Below are 20,514 nucleotides of genomic sequence, written 5' to 3' on the forward strand. Positions count from 1 at the left end.
ATATAGTACATGGAGTCTCAGTGTAATTAATTGAGATAAAAATACTCATATCTTTTTTTTAGAGTTAAACATATTTTATTATCGTATACTTATGCTATAAATTACTTTATCATCGTATATTTTATAAACTATTTTCTCAAATATGTTTTAGTAAATTTAGTTGAAAGGGTGTTTTTGTACTTGTATTTGTCGAATTAAAAACAGCAAAGTATGATATAAAATTTATCGACAAAAAAGAATCGTCAGATTCCAAATAGCAAATTGTTAATCATAAGAATCATTGAAAATTCGTAACCGATACTTTTCTCATAATTTATTTTATAATCTTAATCTACCATTTCATTAAACAGCATAATGAAATAGATACAGCATTCTGCTTCATATGAAAAAAAAACATCACAACAATCTCATGTGAGATTTTTATTGAGAGCTTAAAATGAACTATGTAAGCAATGTCATTCAAATCTAACGCCTTTCTATCTCCAAATGAATCAAACCACCAATTATTTCTACAAAGGGAATTACAAATTCAAACTTAGACATGGACTAAAGCCTCCATATGTAACTCCTCACCCCCAAAGGACTTCTCACATTATGCTTTCCATCAGACCACACTAAGCTTCCAAAAACATAATCTTTTTCCGTGCCGTAATCTTCTTCCACCTTTAGTTTGACTCTGAACTTCTTCTCCTCACCTACCTTATTGAATGTTAAAGTTGATGGCTTCACTGTCACCTTAACTCCTCTAGGCGGTCTTACACGGACCGTGTATGTTCCTGGTGATCCTACATTCTTTACAGTGCGGATTATGGTCGTTGAATTTGAAAGATTAGGGATTATAATCGACGGATAATTTAGATCTTGAAGCTCTACCCGCTTCGATGGGCATTGATATGGATAGACATTTAACGTTGCAATTTGAGTAGAATTATAGCCAAGAGAGCACAAGAAGTTCAAGTAATCGACTGTCTTTAGGTCATAGACTAAACCCGGATCCATGGCGCGGTTTGGCCAGACATGACCTGATCCATAGCTGAATGGAGTGGCCTTGATGAAGGACGAATTTGACATAGGTTGTTTCTTATTATCCTGAGTTCGCGCTGCAAATTAAAATGAAAAAAAAAATTAAGAATTATATGCCGTTATTTTTTTTTTCAACTTAAGTTTTTAGAGCAGATGTTAATGCGCTCACCGCTGGTCATGATAGCAGATTTGATTGCTGAAGGGCTCCAGTCAGGGTGCAGAGTCCTGAGAAGTCCGACGACGCCGGAGATATGAGGGCACGACATGGAAGTGCCCGAGATAGAGTTGAATTTAACACGTCGAGTGTCGAACATGAGGCCGGTCGGCGCGGCAGCTCCGCTGAACGCAGCGATGACACTAACTCCAGGGGCAGTGATATCCGGCTGCAATGCAGTAAAAGTAAGTTTCAGATTCAATTTTTTTTTTTTTAAAAAGATTTGAATAGAAGAACAGAAATATATAGTAACCTTTAGGATCTCAGGGTTGACTGTGTTTGGACCTTGGGATGAGAAAGCTGCCATGAAGGGTGCTGGCTTTATGTCAAACTCTGTTGTTGCTTTTGTAATGTAACCAATTGGTGATCTATAAATTGAAATTGTTGGAAACTAAGAAGACCAACTCAAATAACTAGCGATACTACATCAGTGAGGATGGAATGAAGAATGCTTACATAGTAGACTCGAGATAAGAGAAAAGAACAAGGCCATCAGAATAGGAGATGTGGGTGGCCGGCAGGACATGCGCGTCGGCGATGATCTCGTTGCCGGTGGTATGATCGTTGGCGAGGACCATCCCAACGCCGCCGGCCTGGCGGACCGCCTCGCCTTTTTCGACCCTCGCATTAATTCCTCGCAGGCAGACGACAATCTTCCCTCTAACTTTCTCCGGGTCTAGAGACCTTAGATAGCACAATTCACTGCAGTAACAAGGGGGGAAATTGGATTCTCTCTTTGGTTTAAGATCACTAAAACAAACAATTGTTAGATTCAAACAAGAATAAAATTTTAATTGTTGGCATTATTTTTCGCATACGCATCGTGCTCCGAAGAGTTCGTGGCCTTGGCTTCTTTGGAGTTGATCATTGGATAGAGCTTGTTACTTGGTAGCCTTGTAGGAGAAAGGCTCTCTCCCTGTAAGCATAGAAGATAATTTAACAGAGAATTATGAATTCAAACACTTTAAAATTGATATAAGAAACCAACCTTAAGTCTCTTGTTGTTAAACAAAACGTAGGCTGGAAACTCCCTGTCCATTGTGCTAGCACCGACTGTAAAGATCCAAGGAGCCGTGTTTGAGACCGAGCCAGGCTGCGGCCCCGAATTGCCGGCCGAGCACACGACGGTGATGCCATTCTTAACGGCGTGGAACGACCCGATCGCGAGGCCGTCCAAGAAGTAATCCGTCGGGTTCCCGCCGAGGGACACCGATAGAACGTCGACGCCGTCATGTATGGCGGCATCGAAGGCGGCGATGATGTCCGCGTCATAGCATTCGCTACCGTTGACAGGCGGCCAGCACACCTTATACACCGCAACTCTAGCCCGCGGTGACCCGCCCTTGGCCGTGCCGTTGCCGTAGTTGAAAACGTTAGCTCCGGGCACAAACCCGCCAGCCGCCGTGGAGAGGGTGTGCGTCCCATGGCCTTCGGCGTCGCGTGGCGTCTCGAAGGTGGCGTTCAGCGGGCCAACGGCCGATTGGTAGCCCTTGTTGAAGTACCTTGCTCCGATAAGCTTCCTATATAACATCAAAGAATTCAATGTTATTAAACACTCATCATTTGGTATGATATCTATTGGGTATAGAATGAATGGAACAGTACCATCTAATTGGAGGGAAACCGTTGTTTAAATTATAAAGACGACTTTATTTGGATTTAATATCATTTTAATATAAAATATACTTTATAATAGTGAGTTCAAAGGTATTTATAACTAATGTGGTGCTTGACTGTTTGTGTGAAATTAGTTTCAGTGTTCTTAAATATGCCGAAATTTTTGACATTTGAAGAAAAATGTTCACATAAAAACACTATGTTGACTAGAAAGAAAATGTTGAAATTTTCACACTAAAAATTTTTAGACTTTTTTAATTTAATACTATTTTAGTGAAAAAAAAAATATTTTTAAATAACGGGTTTAAAATATTTATAAATTTAGACCCCTCTCTCTCTCTCTCTCTCTCTCTCTCTCTCTCTCTCTCTCTCTCTCTCTCTCTCTCTCTTCCTACATAAGAGAGGGAAGAACAGACATGTACATATAAGTTGTTCTCTTTTTTATGCGAGCAAAGAAACCTAAATTCACAAATACTTAAAAATATAAAATTTTCAATTAAAAAATTATTAAATATAGAAAGTTAAATTTTAACGGTTTTAATTAGGACAGTTACACACGTTTTAAGTTTTAACTAATTAAATATGTGAGGAGAGAGGAATCTAAATCTAAAATACTTTGAGTTGACTACTTAAATGTGATCTTTTTACTTTCTGGAGAGAAAAGAACTGAAGTGGGAAACGCATGTCCCAAGTGAGATCTAGTGAAAATTAATTGGCCAGTTAGAGGCTGGCAAATACTTCTATAGCTTTGATCATCTATTTCAGTGCAAATCACACTGGGATGCTGAATGGGCCACATAGAAACAATATGATGGCATTATATTTACATGAGAGATGCATTCATTGCATTGTGGCTTCCAAAGCTAGAACAATTTATATTGAGGGACTTTGTGGATCTCAAAGAGGTACATACAATTAATGACTAAAGAAGCAATTGTCATTGGACAGTTAGGATCAAGACAAAAGATTTTAATTGTCCCAGAAAATAAATAAATGCAATTGTACACTTCTATAATTGTGAGCCTAATTAATTTGACAGGGATAAGGCAGTCTATGGACAGACACAGAAGAACTTTCTTCCTTCCTTGGCTGACCATTGATCCTAATTAATTTGACAGGTATAAGGCAGTCTATGGACAGACACAGAAGAACTTTCTTCCTTCCTTGGCTGACCATTGATAAGGATCCTTAGATATCACAATATCTTAAAATAATGAACCAAGTTGATTTCAAAGATGATCTCTATTAGCAACAGTCTTGCATTAGTTGTCTATGATAATTTAGATAAAACTAAAGCATTTATAGTTATCCATAATTCAACAGTGTTCTATCTTTCTGGAGGTAAGACTTCCATGTATCTGCAAGATTCATCTGCTATTGACTTTGGCTTCTTGAGCATATGCATCAACTTATGACATCATATTCCTTTTGTCCTCAGATTACAGAGTTCTTTGTACTAAAGTTTGATTTCTATTTAATAATAAAATCATGTGAGCAAACAATTGAGAACATACAAGGCTCTTAGAAAAAAAAAATCAAGATGCTTTCCTGATTAGGTGGTCTACCTAAGTTTTACAAAATAGTTTAGTAGCGAGATATAATAATGCAGCATCGAACAAATTGCATAGTTTATTTTAATCAACCATTAAGCTAATAATTGCTTTAAGTTATCAGTGAGAAGAAAAAAGATTGCATCTACTGTATGTGATTTACATTTACTCACTCTAGAAAGTAGTAGAGGGGAGAGAGAGAGAGAGAGAGAGAGAGAGAGAGAGAGAGAGAGAGAGAGCTTCATGTATTAAAAAGGTGTGTGCCTTTGTATGCCCACATTGTTTTTAGAGGTAGAGGGAGTGCATAGTAGACCTGTTGCAAGAAAATCCTTTATCGCTGTTATTTTGGCAGATTCCTCTCCACTTTGATGGAATTGGCCCCATTTCATCATCCTTAAAGCTCTCAGATTCTGGCCAAACACCTACATATCCACAGACACATGCAATAAAGAGGCCAGCAAAAGTTAGATCAGGATATAGCAAGGAATCCAAAAAAAGATAAAGGAAAGGATTGAATAGGTTGGCTAGTCAATGGTCCTTGTCATCATGCAATGTCTCTCAGTTGATTCCTTTCAGAACAGCCAAATTGTCTGAAGTCAACAGATGCCCATGATCTCAATTGGATAATTGGAGCATGCACATGAAGAATTTTTTTTTCTCTTTTGGAAAGAGGCCTAGCAGAGTTCATAATCCACAATTAGATTAAATTACTGAATCCAAAATAGTCAGAAAAGAGCAAAGCATCTCAACTTTCTCATTAACTCCTCTAAAACTTTCTATGCTTCTAGACTTGACAACATCAAGTAAAGCAATTGGAAGAATCAACACTAAATACCATGGAATGTTGGATTTAGCGGAAGAATCAGCCCAAAGTATCTGATGAGAATTTTAACTAAAAAAGTAGAAACAGGAAGAAATAAAGGAGCTGTGAGCATTGCAGAGGCGTCTCTATTTTATCATATCTAATGTGGTTGATGTATCCTAATTATTGAAGAAGATTTGTCAGTAGCTTGGAATAAATCTTATTTCATAGTAACCAGATTATTGCTTGAAATTGGTCAATAACCCAGTAAGACTATTGCAGAAAGCTACACATCAACCACAACTCACTCCATCCTACTATTGAGTGAAGCAGTACCTTGAACTTAGTCAAGAATTCCTTTGATGCCAATAGAAACAAGTGGGCTATGACCTGACTGGGTATTGTAGCTCTGTTAGGAATTCAAAGGTTATATTATAATGCTATAGAAAAAAGTACCAGTATCAAGATTTCCTATGATCGTATCCTCGCCAAATCTCGCCTTCGTCCACAACGACTCGGTTGGAATCCTTCCGTCCCTCTCGAGGCCAAGAAATTGCCATGATCTTGTTGTGTGGAGCTTATATCCTCTATTGGGAAACACTGACACAACTCCAGGATGCTCTGCAATAAAATCCTCAAATTAGAAAAGCGAGAGTGATACCAAATAGTCAAAACAGTGGAATTAGATGCATCACTTGAGATTTCCATTGCCTTCTCCTCTTCGATGGTCGCCGCAAATCCATTGATGCACCTTGTGTAGGAGTAAAAGATTGCATCTTTGGCCTCCTCCTTACTGGATTTGATCCTCAAATCAGTAAATAATATTTGCAGCAAAGAAGGAAGTAAAGAGATTAAAACAAAAAAAGAAAAGAAAAGAAACTTTGCTGATGTCTCACTCTCCCAAAACCGAACCCAAGAGCTCATAATGGGATTCCGTTACTCTCTGAACGACATCTGAATAGTCCTCCTTGGCGATATCAGAATGCCCACCAAGGTAAACCACATAGGACTGCACGAGAAAAATGAAGCAAAAAGAAGAAGACCCAGATGAGCTTCTTAGTTGAAATCCTGAAAAAAAGTTCGTAAAAATGCTATCTTTGGAGGAAGTGAAGCAAGAGAAGCCATTAACAAGTGATTGCCTTTTTGGCAGCAAAGGTGGGCCTTTGCAATAGAAGGGAGAAGAGGAAGGCGCTGAGCAAAGAGTAGGAGCTCCTCTTCCCCATCTCTCTCTCTCTCTCTCTCTCTCTCTCTCTCTCTCTCTCTCTCTCTCTCTCTCTCTCTCTCTCTCTCTCTCTCTCTCTCTATAGAGATTAGGAGAGAACCCCAAAGAGTAACGCACCTGGTGTTCCCTATTTTATAGGTTTGAGAGAGAAGCTTCTCATGATCCGGCTCCGATTTCAAAGCAGCTAACATCTCTCTACTTTGTGATAGATAAAATGTGATAATCCATATAATAATTAATTAGATCCAAGATTTCGATCCGAATTCGGATAGATTATTATGCCGATAAATGCATAATCGAATAATTTTTAAATAGAAGATAGAATCTTAAATAGATATCAAAAGAATCTTAAACAAATTAAGAGACAATTAACGAAATATTAAGAATTTCAAAACAATAATTGTTTTTGTACGTCAAGTACATACAAATTTAATAAAATCGATCTCTATAAATAATATAAACCATTGCTACTAACAATATCAATATTTACGATTTAAATAAACAAATTAAAAATAATAATATGTGGATTATTAGTGCACTAGAGAAGATATCTTATGAAATTTTGGCTTCTGATGGTCGGGAAAAACTTGATTATAATATTTTTTTTGGATTAATAATAAGCTGAGATCTCAGCTAATGATATATACGGTGCCAATTCACTGAGACAAAAATAGAATCCAACTCCGGAGAAAGTTTTCCTCTCTGGATCAAAATATTGAATATTGAGAGGAGAGGATAGAGGACCGTGGCAATTAAGGGGATACTTTAAAATTGCTACATAATTTTGTCATCCTTAAAAGAAAAGTTGATGATAATAATCCTGTACCACTAACATATCTATATCTACGTCTACATCCTTGAGGGGGTATGGCTTCTCTGCAAACTAGTTGTATGGAATTTCATGCAATCTAATATGCAACATAATTAAAAAAACCATAGTATATTTTGTCTTTATTATTTGTAAAATTTGTATATAATACGCTGCTTTTTAACCTAATTGTAATTTACACTCTCTATTTTTAGCCCTATGATTTAGTGAATATGTGCAGAAAAATATCGTGAGTTAGATTTGGGCTAACACTGTGAGAATATTTCGTTAAATAGAGATATTTTATTTCTAAAATGCCATTAAGTATGACTTGACTGAGAATATTTTTATAATTTTCTTAGTAGAGTTAATTTAACCTAGAGGTTTAGTTAAGTTTAATTAACTGATCTAATTGCAAGGTGTTTTCTGCATATATTCGCTAAATTATAAGGCTCAATAAATAGTGAAAATATATGGTGTAAATCGTTTAAAAGATATTAAAAGATAGGGTGTTATATGCAAATTTTTCTTATTATTATTATACACACTCTACTCTATTTATACTTGTAATTGGACTCTTGCATTTTACCTTTAATACATTAGAAATGCATGTCCATTATATTTTTAACAGACAATTATCATATAAATAAATTAAAATAAGTATCGATATAAAATAACCTTCTTAATATTCTTGAGTAAGTTTTTCAATATTGAAGTAAAGATAAAAGGAGAACTACATTTTAAGGTCAAATTAGAGAGTATCTAGATTTTTTTTATTTTTTTTTAAAAGTAACATAATATTCTATATTCCATTAGATATTGTTAGGTTAAAAATAGTTTAGTATGTTTTTAAGGCGTTAAAAGGAAAATGTAAGAGTGGAATATAATAGGATGTGAATGATAATAAACACAATATATATATATATATATATATATATATATATTATCTTCCACTCCTTCTATCAAATTAAAATAAATCCTATATGAAAAGTTTGACCATTGTTCTAATAGGATCAATTTTATTTTTAAATAATCATCTAAAAGTTATTACAAGATAACATTGAAAATTTGATCAAGCTCTTCCTCCATGTGCATCAAAGGGGAAAACCATTAATTCTTGGAGCAATGAAGCTATCCCTAGATGACTCTGGCACTTCCAATAAGAAGCTTAGTTTGATTTGCCTTTTTCTTCCCTGTTCCATGGCTGCAAGTGATTACTGAGATGGTCATACCATACCAATCTATTTTGATCCTTATAAGGTTTTGAACCCTTATTTCGATTAAATTTTTCATCCAAAATATAATCCAGTGACATATTTTTCGCTATAAGTAAGTTGCTAAGTGACCAAACTACGACAGGTATCATCCTCGAATAAGACTATATATTTATGTGGGGGTTAATTTTATCTCACATAACTTCTAGATATTCCTCTCATTTAATGCAATCAAAGCTGTCCATGTTCTGGAAAAAAGAGGCTAAACTCTTGAGTTTCATAAATAAAGTAAATGGTATTCATAGAGTAAATGCTATTGTTTGGGAATTGGGTTTGCCTTCTTGGGAGATTGATCCTGATCTCCATCAAATATGATTGTTTCTAAGTTCCAGGACAAAGAATAATATTGCCACTGGAGTCCATTGCAAGCATTGTGCACATGGAACAAGTTGTCCTCCATCTACTTACTATCTTCAAGTCAGTGCAAGTGGTGAAGAGTTATCCTATGATTAATGAAACTGATATGATCTTCTATGGCTGTGACCAAATAAAAGACACAGAAATGTGCATCAATCAAGGGCTGTGCCCCCACATTATTGCATAATAATAGATGATAAGAGAATTTATAATTTATAATATGATAAGTATATTGAATAGATGTATATTTATAACATATTATTTAATATGTGTTGAAAATGTTATTCAATTCTTTACAACTTTGTGGTTATCTTTAAATTCGACATGTGATTTAATCAAATATAATATAAAAAGTGATAGATGAAACTATAAGAGGGTGAAGTAAAATTAAATTAATCATAGAAAGGTAAAATATAATTTTTTTTTCTAGGTAATAAATTGTGTGTAACAGATAAATAAAAGAAAATTTATATATAACACCCTGGTTTACAACGTAATTACAGTTTATATTCTATATTTTTACTATTTGTAAATTGAGCCATCTGATTTAGTGAATATATACAGAAAAAATTTTGGATTAGATTTGAACTAACACTGTCAGAATATTTTATTAAGTAGAGATATTTTATTTTTAAAATAACTAAAATGCCCTTAGTATGATTTAGTTAAAAATATTTTTGTAATTTTTTAATTTAGTTAACCTAACTCAGATATTTAGTTAAGTTTAATTAACTATACATATTCACTATATTATAGGGCTCAATTTGTAAAAAGTGAAAATGTAGGATGTAAACCACAATTTTATTAAAAAATAGGGTGTTATATGTAAATTTTCCTATTATAAAATATGGAATAAAAGTGGGAAAATGGGATTTAAATCCATGATCTCTGTAAAATAATTGGCTCAGATACTATGTTAAAAATCAGTTGACCTTAAAAAGGTCAAGACAATGGATCCACGAAGCATAGCATACCCCACTTAATAAAAATTTAATCTAGCAAATAAACACTATCAAGAAAACGGCCCCATTCTTGCCCAATCTAATTGGCTAGTTGATTAACTCTATGAATAGTTAAATTGGATAGTGGGTTGATGGTGAAGTATAAATTCTCTTGTTATGGGTTACCAAACTTTCAATTCCTACTTCAGTCAGCTGCTGACTCTTCCATGATATATTTGTAATAATTTCTTCAAGGAATCCTTTGCCATGAGCCCTCCTTTTCTAAGTTGCCATTTTGGACTCTTCCATTGTCTTATTGTTCTTCCTTTGTCACTGCATTATCTAAAAGACAAAAGAAGGTCATACCAACTCATGAGACTTAAGAGAAAACAGGGGATTTCTTTGCATGTGATACAATGTATAGAGATTAGTCCCTTGAAATAAAACTGATTAGTGTTCTTGGAGGAGAGAACTAAGAGAAAGGCAATGAGGATCACACCTTTTGCATTTATTGCTTTGATCATGGTTGCGGTGTTTGCCGTCGGGTTTGCGACTGCGAGACTGGAGGCCATGGAGCATGAAATCCACCCACAAGGTTAGTGATTGTAGAAATAAAGAGTCAATCTGCAAATTACTTAAAGGAGGTAGGAAAAAAAAAGATTTTCTAATTATGAACCTTGCTTGAAGCACTAGAACATAAAGATATCAAGGAACATATGCATAGAAAATTTAATCCCTAATAAGTATCAAGTACTAAATAAGAAGGCCAATTAGATATTAATAAGAATGCAAGATGAAGGTAACAAGTAGCCTTTAAGCTGTGCTTGCATAATAATAGATTTTATTTACTTGCTTTTCTTTTTCTTCTGATTCTTTCTGAATATTTGCTGCAGGATGCAGGTGCTGCTGGTTTGTTCTCAGGCCTTTGATCCACTGTGGCAAAGTTTGCTGTGGAGATGATTGCTGCATATAAACAGTACAAGAATTTAATTACCTTCCTAATAATTGAATTCTATCAAACTCTGAGATAGACTTGTGCAACATGAATGTTGTATGAGATCATTGTTCTACAAATTTTTGTTCCTGTTCTTCTTCACCCTGAATTCATTGATGTAATAGATGTGATACTCTTTCCATAAATAAGAGAAAGGAAGATTACACAGTTAATGCAAAATTAGCTTGAAGTGCTCCATGTTTTGTGATGGGTGGTTAAAACTGATAAATATAATAAATTCTCTTGCTAGTGAAAAATGAAAAAAAAAAATATTTAAAGCACAGAAAGTAGAAACTCATTCCAAATCATGTATTATAAATGATTGCTTCCCATGGTAAGTCATGAAATGTATCTTATGCTCAAAATGTGAGGAAATTGGGTGACAGGTTTTGAGTCTAGTAACCCTAGGAAATGATCCACCGCACACCAAGATAAAATAACTATTAAGCGAAGAAATCAATCACAAGACACAAATTTTTATATAGAAAAATATCTTATAAACTAGGGCAAAAAACTGCAGATCCTATCTTAGAATAAACCAAGCACTATTTTAATTGTATCAGTTACAAGAACAACTTATGGACCAATCGTCGAATATCTATGATTATATGTATAATGATTTCACTCAACTCCCCCGTGATGTTACTATTCTTGAAGCTTAATTTCAAACCTCTATGATTCTCGAGGTTGATCCCTTGAGACAAAGTCTGTCAAGATGCAAAGTAGCCAGGATATATAGAAAATATTTTAGTACCATTCATCGCCTGTGCGTTTGAATGCCCTGAAGTGAGTCTGAAATGGGCGCGAATCACTTTCTTACATCATCCGTTCTGGAAAAAATGAATTGAAACTAATTTTAACCAACTGCCCTCATCATACTTATTGAGAACCACTATCTAACATCTGCACAAAACTTCATATATATTTTCCCATTGCGAACTGCTGCCAAAGAATTAAATTCTTGACTTGAAATTCAGTCTTCCACATAAATATTTTTCATAAAAACTTCATCCAACTTCTCCAGATGTGTGTTAATAATCAAATATAAAAGCTTACATAGATGATTCAAGTTCAACTGTTTAATAACATAATCAAAAGATTTATCATCACAACAGTCATTAATTTTCTCCTCTCAAGGTTGAGATTGAAAGGAAGTAGTTGGCTAAGCATTTAAGTTGGACATGTCATCGCAATTAGATATTCCTGGACTTATTCAGGTTGAAGACTAGTCAACAATTTAGATTACCTAGCATTGAATGCATCTCACAACAGACACCAAGTAGGTATCTTGCAAACTTTCAATTCTTGTGATGTGGCAACTTGGCTCTCCTCTGATGTCTTCCCTTAAAGATGAGAAGGAAGACTTCGCCTATTCTCTTTCTCAACAGTCAGATGTCAGTGACCAACAAGAGATGCAATGCAAGAGTAGTGAGTCCAACAAAGTGGCTCTAACATGTCATACTTCCATCTCTTTCCACTCATGACATGAAGAAACATTTGAATGTTCTGGATTCATGAACATAATTATCCTATATAATGGTTTGAGCAGTGTACATATTCCACAACTAAACATCTTGGCTCTCAAAGAAAGAGAACCATGAGAAGGAAAACTGTGCTACCTCTCATCACTTGGTTCATGGTGGCAGCGTTCTTCATCACCACCACGACTGCATCACTGCGTATATATCTCTTATACTTCTAATATGTGTTAATGCAATATAGTTGACTTCAAGGTAAAAATAGTTTTGGTGCAGGAATTTAAATACAATAGTTTCCAGCCCTCAGAAAAAGTAGGTTGCGTAAACAATTCTTTGTTTCAATCCTTTTAATCTTACTGCAATAGAAGTGAAATATACTAGCTTCTAGGCTATACTGGCTATAATCTTTCCTTGATAGAGGAAGAACAGAAAATTTCTAGATTATTGTCCACAAGAAGATATATAAGAATCATTAATAGCTACCTTCAGAATTAGTTCTCTGGGGGAATTCAATCATAAAACATAATCCAAAATTTTAGAGGAATTCTGCTTGTTTAGGCAGTGCTTGTCGTTTGTTTTGTCATGTAATTGTCGAACAGAAAGAATATAAAGATCACCTTTTCTTGTTTGCTGAAGCTTGCAGGTGCTGCTGGCTGATTCACAAACCTCAACCAACATGCGGGCACGCCTGCTGCGGGTGGGATAATTGCTGCCCTCCGACACCACCACCACCACCACCACCACCACTGATGGGATAAAGTTCAGAACTTTGGAGTCCTGAGACAGAGCAGTTGTAAGGAACTGGGAAGGAACAATGGATAGTTTTGTATGCCAGCATATAATAGTAGCTAGTATTTGCCAATAAATACCCTATTCCTTCACTGTCCATGTATATAATTCTCTCAATGCTAAACAAACTTGATGATAAAAGTATAATTCAGATGCAGGAGTATAACAAAATGACATAAATGAATCCATTTACACGTAGTAAGAACTCTCTTTCTATCTCTACTTCTATAACTGAAGTACATGCAGCTTCAACAAGAGCACCAAATATGCCAAACAAGGAAGCTGTTTTAAATTACAAAGAACCCAAGATTTTAAGGTACATAAATACCCACAAGGTCACAATCCAAAACCCACAGAAGAACCCACAACCAACACATGAACAACTACTATCAGTGACTCCAACAAGAAAGCGACAGTCACCAATTGAAGGGTCAAGGTAAGTTATCATCCCGAGCCCATCAAAATCGCAGCTCTTTGCATCCTGCTTCTGTAGCTGATAATAGCTGTTGAAGGCATAAGAAATATTACCCTTCTCCCCAATAGCATTGCATGATCCTCCATAGTAGAGAGTGGTGCAATCTGCCATACTGCAAGCCAGCTTTATATGATTCCCGACACCATCAAGATTTTGAAATGGGTTGGCGACACACCACCTTGGTGGAAGATATTGAACATTTTTGGCGTTCTTCAACCCTCCGTTCCCTAAACCAAGGTTCAAGGGGTACTTGGCCTGACCATCAAAAGAAAAAATGCCCCAGTGCCTCTCAAAATTACCAGGAAGTACATTCTTTTGCTCTTCATCGAGAAGACCGAACAGATACACATCCACTGGAGGAACTCCTGGTCTGAGTGGGGTTCCTTTATTGCTCAGAACATGGTTGATAAGACCTTGGTTGAAAGCCCTTGCAGCACTTAGGTTTGCACTTGGTGCTCCATCAGTTGGCCAACCCACCTCCCCAATTGCAATAGGGATCTGTCCATATCCAATTCTGCTCAGAGCAGCCACTAATGTGTCAAAGTTGCCGTCAAAGGCATTGTAGTATACATTTTGGCCATCTACAACAGGGTGAGAAGAGCCCTCAAAGAAGGCATAATCTTGTGGAAAATCTGAACTCTGATATAGACTAAGGAAAGGATAGATGTTGACGACAAATGGAGACCCATTGGAGTTCAGAAATGAGACGATCTGGGTCATTATTTGAGTAAGCTCAGTTCTAAACATCCCTTGAGATGGAAGAGAAGCAGACTGATATGCATCAGCATTGCAAGGGACCACTAACTTTATGTAGCCTGCTAGATTTGCTTTCGCTAGTGATTGCTGAAGGTTGGCCATTGCTGGAAGAACAAAGGACTGAAATTGACCCTGGTAGCTTGAGAGGAAAGGCTCATTGCCTACAGCAATATATCTGTTTTTATATGATGGTAATGATGAGCATCATAAAACATGTACCAAAATAAAACTTCAATAAGCAACTTAACAAGAAAATAGAAGATGAGAAATAGTAAATCTCAAAAACTTTCTCAAATATAATTTCAGAAGCAATGATCAATAATCCTAAATTCTCATTATTGTAGTTGTGTGGACTGCACAAAAGAAAATGACAAAGGGATATCATAATAAAGCAGTGGACAAATATCTTATACATCTCTTTAGAAAGTAAACGTATTTTGGATGAAATAGAATAATGTGATAAAGCAGATTGTTAGTTGTACTCAGCAAGAGGCTTTCAAATACTAGCCACAACCATATAGTTATCCATATCCATTTTAACTCATTACACTGGAATTATAGAAAACACCCTAACCACAGGATATCACGCAAAACCAGAAATTGTTTATTTTATCTTTGCATTGGTCATTTACATGTGTAACATTATTCTAACTCATACAAAAAGGACATCATCATACACCAAGAGATTGAGAAATAAGACCAAAATGAGGAACATAAGAAAAGGGGAAAAAAACATGTTATCATCCCATTTTCCAATATCAAATATATTAACTTAGAAGCGTGACAACTTGTAATTTGATAAAGCAGCCTTTTTTTTAAAAGTGGATATATATAAAACAGTAAGATGCACTTACTGAAACATATAAGAAAAAGTTCTTTCATTTTGGCATCAGAGTTTAACATTCCAAACTCTCGATATTTTTCTATAAAGGAGGGATCTAACTTTTCCACTGATTTAAGTGAACCACAAAATATTTGTAGGTGACAAAAATTGGCAACTTTCATGTGAATCAAGTTAATCCCCTCGAGTTGAATGGTTCCACCAGCTGAATACAGAAATTCAAAGAAATCAAGTCAAGATTTCTTCCTTTGGTGGCAACTCATGACAAAGTTAAAATTAAACCCGAACAACTCCCTTTCTCATTTTTATAGTATTTTTAACTAATTAATGACGTGTTTAAAAGAGAAACAGCAATATGCAGGAACTGGAAAATCATTATATCTCATATTCCGGAATAAGTGCTTCAATGAAACTTATACACTCCATTATTAATTATATTTTCTTTTACTCACAGCAATTTACTGTTTTGTTCTAAAATAAGTATCTCGTATTAAATGAACAATAAGAAAGATCGTCAAAGACCCCCACAGATCTTTGGGCAACACTGACTTGCAGCATCAAAAATGCTATATCTGTGCATGGTGTATAGGACAACTCCATATACATCTGAATCACGTAATTGCTTATCCACTGAAATTGGAAAGAACTAGTGAAAGCATATGACATCCTAAAGAACAACATCAGCCATGGATGCTTAACTTACTACTGCATCATAGCTCAAAAAGGGAAATTTGACCCACAAAAGTAAAGAGCTCACTCAAATTAGTGCCAACTTACCTAATATTGACACCTCCTTTGACCATATATCTCGTAATATTCTGAGAAACCCAAACATCAGAAGTAGCAGCGGAAGAGGCCAAAGTCCCCAAAATGTCATTCGGGATCCCCACCATCACCTCAATGCCGCTCCCCATCAGTGCCCTTAAGACGGCCGGATCGGTATCGAACAGCTTCACTTTCCCAATCTTGTTCTCCTTCAAGAGATCTACCACTACGAAGGGCGAGATCTTGTGGGAAGACAAGGTCCCCCAGTTCACCCCAATGGCCGAATCCACAAAAAGATCGCATCTTTGAAGGACCAACAAGAAAATAAGGGGTAAAACTAAGTGGGTCTTCGCCATTTCGTCCCAAACTACGATCTTTAAAAGAGATTTGAAGGGCTCATGGGGAACCAAGGAGCATTGCGGTGGATTTAGGGAGGTGGGATGGTGGTTGCGGCCATAGAGGGTGGGGAGTGGTAGGAGCACCAGTGTCAGTAACTATGAAAAAGGAAATGGGATTCCATGTTTCATCTTATTGTATGAAATTCCTACTACTCCAATAAAATTAAGCTGTCTATAAAGATGTCACTTTTTTATTGATGATTTTACCATTTGGCGGAACTGAGCTTTGAGGAGATAAAACTTTTGTTGCAATAAATTTAAATAGGCTTTTCTTGAAAACGACAAGGTAACCTGCGTGTCTAGAATATATATTATTATGTTCTAATACTTTTTTTTAACTCAGTGGGAATCGTGAAAGGTAGAATTTCTTCTCTTTTTTTCTTCTTTTTTTTCCTCTTTTTTTGGGGGAAAGATGGATTTGAAGGGGTAGATGCAATCAGATATTATCATTTCAAATTTACTTGTTTCCAACTCTAAATAAATCCTTATCTATACTTTTAAACTTTTAATTTATACATTTAAAAATAGTTTACAGATGATAATGCTATGGAACAAGAACAAAGATAGCTTTCGTGTTTATTATCAATGATGTAATGGTGATATGCAAATAATGGACATTTGAGCGAGTATGTCCATTTCTTAGAAGGTATATAGTCAAGTTTGGGACCTATCAGGATTCAGGAGGTATATATGTGCAAAATTATGACAAGAATTTAATGTCTGAAATTACTAGATACCTTGCTCAACAATATGAGCATATGGTCACTATTTACATCTGGTTTCTTTAGTAAAAAAATCCATCAAAAGACTTAAACTTTGATTCGATATGGATATGATAAAGTGTGTTTATAACTTTGTAGAGTATATAGGACTAGAATCAGTATCTCAGAGCTGAAACTAGAATTTGCATCTTTGTGATTTCTTGTGGAGCTCTAACAGTAGAATCTAACAGTACTAATTCAGACTATATTTCACAACCATATGAAGACAGAAGGATGATGTTTAACATCAATTACGTTAGGATCAATGTAATAAATGTCTGAGAATGCTCATCAAAGGAAATATATATATATAATTTAAATCAAACGTGTAAACTAGGAAGCCCCATTCTTGAATCCAGAGTTAGGAAACAAATTCTTGTTCAAATTGCTAATTATCCACCCGATCCCCACACTCCACCGTCATAAGTCATCTCACAATCACATGTGAAGAATGAAGAGAAATCGATGTCTTCTAATCCGAGAACCTCCTTTTTTTCCATGTGTAGAAACTTAATATTTTCTACATGCCCAGAATTGCACAACCTCAAATAAAAACAAGAACGGAGAAAATAACCTCACAATAAAGCACCCAAATAATTACAATATATATAAATCATAATCTTCACCTCAAGAGATAATAATCAAGGTATAAACCTAATAAGGCCAAGTCTTCACAAATAGAAAATTACCAAATTTACAAGACAAGCTCACAAGAGAGGTAGGAGATATAATAGAAGGTCACCAACTTTTTATCTAGCAAAACTCCAAGATGGATTTTTTTTTTTCCCTTGCTCTCTAAGATGACACCAAAATAAAGAAGATGAGCTAAAGTTCTCTTGACATACAATGACTTACTTTTATATGACTAAGAAAACTCATACATAATAAGATAAAATATTATTCTCAAAATGCTCCTAATAAGTATGAGAACTATTAAAATAATCTTGGTAGTAACACACCAATTAATTAGATGAAATAGTAGGATAAAAATGATAACTAAGTTTGACACTAACTTTTAATAAAAACTTGACTCACTTAATGCTTCTCCAGTGACAGGAAGGACATTTGTTCCCTCTTGTTCAAGAAAATCACTATGTAGCTTTCCTGTCTATTGATGCAATAGTGGATTAAGAGCAGTGAAAGAAGGGTTTAGAAGACTAACAAGACTACAAGTCCATGCCCACATGTGGAAATTATGTCTGAAACTAGTTTTTATGTTTCAAAAGAAAACTAGACCACTGATTTGAGTCTCTGCTCTTCTTGTGTGCCTATATATTGGCAGAATCACTTCTTAGTCTTTAGAGGAGAGTTAAGAATAACAAAGGATCCAACTCCTGATGGCCAAGGTAGGTGTTTGAACTTTGAACACGGGCTCTATCAAGTTTAGTGAGCTGAGATGGTCTAAATTCTTAGTTGATTCACTTCCAGCAAAAGATTGTTCTGAAGCTCTACATGGAGGACAAGAAGAAGCGCAGAAAGGCCCTCAGAACTGCTGTCGGCCTCTCGGGTAATCGATGTCTGAATCTCCTCTGATTTATCTTACAAGCAATTGAGCAGTATCTGACATGCTTGTAATCTCCTACTCTACTTCCAACTTTGGTTCTTAGCAACTATTGATTCAAGCCACTACTACCCATCAACTGTAACAAGTTACTTTGTCATATAACTGAATAATACTTCAACTAGTTCTCTCTACCATCAACCTTCTGACTGTCTATTTATAGAACTTGTTGATAATATTAATCGCATAACATCTTGCCATCTTTTACTCTGTTCGTTCTTTTACTAGCTTTAATTTCCATTGGGGAGCTTTCAGATAAGAAAACATCGGCAGATGAAAAGTAATAAAAATTGTGTTGACTATCTATGTATAGGTGTTGAATCTGCATCACTGGAGGAGGACAAAATTGTGGTGGTCGGTGAGGGGATTGACTCGATCGCGCTAACGACGATGCTTCGAAAACGAATGAGCTACGCCGACTTGGTTAGCGTCACTTCAGTTGATGAGAAAGATGATCAGAAGAAAAAACAAGAAGAAACAATACTTTCCTATCAATTTGGTGCCATAAAACCACTCCCTGTTGTAATTCATGAGCCTGGCTATGATCATAATAGTTGTATCATTATGTAAAACGTATGTAGCTTGCTTTCTAAATTATAGATTCTGAGGGTTTATTTGTGTTCATATGATTGGCAAATTATGCTTCATAATTTTGTTCACCTAACGTATCTAGATTTGATGCATGAGTTCTAACAATACGAAAGATGATGAATAGTACTGGATGAACAGTGTCGATGAATATATTAAGGCTTTAGATCGAATCCTAAGAAATCTTTTTTGTACTATTAGAGCATCCACTTTGAAGTTTTGAAGAGATCAAACTTGTACCTTTGGGAGAAACAATTTTTATTTTAAGATCTCATCTTTACGGCATGTTCTATATCGAGAGTCACTAAGGTTAGAAGCTGATCACACGAAGATAAACAATTTTGTTTATTATTATATTGACAACGTGAGATAGATATGTTTCCCTCAAGTTTTGTTGGAAATAACAAGTTACAAACTAAAAACCTATTAAGTGGTGCACCTATTTTTTATCATGCATGAGAAAGACCTCAGCATAAAAATAATGAAAGGAGCTCCTTTTCTCATAGCTTTCATCCTGAGATAGACCTCAGCGTGCAAAATTTAGAGGTCTTTTTCTCAAGCACTGCTAATAATGCTTGCCTATCACTTGATTACATAGAAAAAAAGGAGCTCTGATTTGGATGCTCATCTCAATCTATGTCTAATTTCTTTTGCCATAGTTGCAAACATATTGTCATGATTTCATGTTACTAGATAATTTGCACACACACACACACACACACAGAGAGAGAGAGAGAGAGAGAGAGAGAGAGAGAGAGAGAGAGAGAGAGAGAGAGAGAAGTCTCATAATTAAGACGTGGAAGTAGAAACTAATTCCTTCAAATTTGACTGGTGGATGAGATTAGGCAGAAAAGGTTATTTTTAAGCTCCAAAATGGAGGACGAGAAGAAGAGTAAAACGGCATCTCTTGAAATCATTCAGAAGCGTAATCTTTGATATGATAATTAATTCCCTACTCTTTGGTTTCTCAATCATCTCTCAAAAGTACTCGTCTATTAATTATATCTTCTTAGGAACTACTGGTTCCAGCTACCTACTCATCTCCAATTGTAAAGAGTTCATATGACTGATCTCGAGTTACAACTCTATCTTAAGTACTATTTTCATTTGAGGGGAAAATCTGAAGACGGATATCAGTAGAATTTTTACTAATTGGTAACAACCGGAGACACAAATAAAAAATGGGAAATAGAGGGATTTATATCAGACAATAATAAAACATAATATCGAGCATAGAATAAAAAAATACAAGCACTCATGCACAAAGAGTAGGCCTTGAAAAGTGAAAACAAGCCTCCAA

General features: G+C 35.4%; 3 protein-coding genes and 3 long non-coding RNA genes across 8 annotated transcripts; 3 read left to right on the top strand and 3 right to left on the bottom strand.

Moving 5' to 3' along the window:
* Positions 1–396: 396 nt before the first annotated feature.
* Positions 397–6,531, bottom strand: LOC140795703 (subtilisin-like protease SBT5.3). Its single transcript, XM_073148428.1, has 11 exons — positions 6,346–6,531; positions 6,103–6,215; positions 5,902–5,999; positions 5,663–5,827; positions 4,718–4,826; positions 2,226–2,757; positions 2,056–2,153; positions 1,694–1,939; positions 1,491–1,605; positions 1,193–1,406; positions 397–1,100 (listed from the first exon to the last, which is right to left on the bottom strand). Exons 1-11 carry the CDS (start codon positions 6,427–6,429, stop codon positions 547–549), a joined length of 2,328 nt encoding a protein of 775 aa, XP_073004529.1. The 5' UTR covers positions 6,430–6,531; the 3' UTR covers positions 397–546.
* A 3,245-nt stretch (positions 6,532–9,776) lies between these two features.
* LOC140795646 (uncharacterized) lies at positions 9,777–10,747 on the bottom strand. The gene is made up of 3 exons (XR_012110331.1): positions 10,658–10,747; positions 10,308–10,432; positions 9,777–10,150 (listed from the first exon to the last, which is right to left on the bottom strand). It is a non-coding gene; the product is annotated as an uncharacterized lncRNA (long non-coding RNA).
* Positions 10,262–10,982, top strand: LOC140795644 (uncharacterized). The gene is made up of 2 exons (XR_012110329.1): positions 10,262–10,403; positions 10,702–10,982. It is a non-coding gene; the product is annotated as an uncharacterized lncRNA (long non-coding RNA).
* Positions 10,983–12,396: 1,414 nt separating this feature from the next.
* Positions 12,397–13,210, top strand: LOC140795645 (uncharacterized). The gene is made up of 2 exons (XR_012110330.1): positions 12,397–12,535; positions 12,917–13,210. It is a non-coding gene; the product is annotated as an uncharacterized lncRNA (long non-coding RNA).
* Positions 13,211–13,265: 55 nt separating this feature from the next.
* LOC140795643 (glucan endo-1,3-beta-glucosidase 5) lies at positions 13,266–16,365 on the bottom strand. Of its 2 annotated transcripts, none has more exons than XM_073148330.1 (2): positions 15,919–16,365; positions 13,266–14,475 (listed from the first exon to the last, which is right to left on the bottom strand). In XM_073148330.1, the coding sequence occupies exons 1-2, from the start codon at positions 16,260–16,262 to the stop codon at positions 13,362–13,364; spliced, it is 1,458 nt and encodes a 485-aa protein (XP_073004431.1). In that variant the 5' UTR covers positions 16,263–16,365; the 3' UTR covers positions 13,266–13,361. The 2 variants fall into 2 exon arrangements, with proteins under 2 accessions (XP_073004431.1, XP_073004432.1); XM_073148331.1 differs by having other exon boundaries at positions 13,266–14,461; positions 15,919–16,361.
* A 1,916-nt stretch (positions 16,366–18,281) lies between these two features.
* On the top strand, positions 18,282–19,250 carry LOC140795361 (heavy metal-associated isoprenylated plant protein 16-like). Of its 2 annotated transcripts, none has more exons than XM_073147878.1 (3): positions 18,282–18,411; positions 18,494–18,581; positions 18,940–19,250. In XM_073147878.1, the coding sequence occupies exons 1-3, from the start codon at positions 18,403–18,405 to the stop codon at positions 19,194–19,196; spliced, it is 354 nt and encodes a 117-aa protein (XP_073003979.1). In that variant the 5' UTR covers positions 18,282–18,402; the 3' UTR covers positions 19,197–19,250. The 2 variants fall into 2 exon arrangements, with proteins under 2 accessions (XP_073003979.1, XP_073003980.1); XM_073147879.1 differs by having other exon boundaries at positions 18,494–18,572.
* Positions 19,251–20,514: the final 1,264 nt, after the last annotated feature.

Source organism: Typha latifolia, chromosome 9 (genome assembly GCF_019914945.1).
Source record: "Typha latifolia isolate L0001 chromosome 9, TyphaL0001v2, whole genome shotgun sequence".
NCBI classification, from domain to species: Eukaryota; Viridiplantae; Streptophyta; class Magnoliopsida; order Poales; family Typhaceae; genus Typha; species Typha latifolia.

Bases quoted from the DNA above. Each gene is read 5' to 3' on its own strand.
- LOC140795703 (XM_073148428.1), bottom strand. From the start codon at position 6,429: ATGGGGAAGAGGAGCTCCTACTCTTTGCTCAGCGCCTTCCTCTTCTCC. The intron at 2,758-4,717 runs GTCTACTATGCA...GATGTTATATAG, and splicing joins AAAGGATTTTCTTGCAACAG to GAAGCTTATCGGAGCAAGGT. The intron at 1,101-1,192 runs GTGAGCGCATTA...TTTAATTTGCAG, and splicing joins ATCTGCTATCATGACCAGCG to CGCGAACTCAGGATAATAAG.
- LOC140795643 (XM_073148330.1), bottom strand. From the start codon at position 16,262: ATGGCGAAGACCCACTTAGTTTTACCCCTTATTTTCTTGTTGGTCCTT. The intron at 14,476-15,918 runs GTAAGTTGGCAC...ATATAAAAACAG, and splicing joins AAAGGAGGTGTCAATATTAG to ATATATTGCTGTAGGCAATG.
- LOC140795361 (XM_073147878.1), top strand. The intron at 18,582-18,939 runs GTCTGAATCTCC...ATCTATGTATAG, and splicing joins CGGCCTCTCGGGTAATCGAT to GTGTTGAATCTGCATCACTG.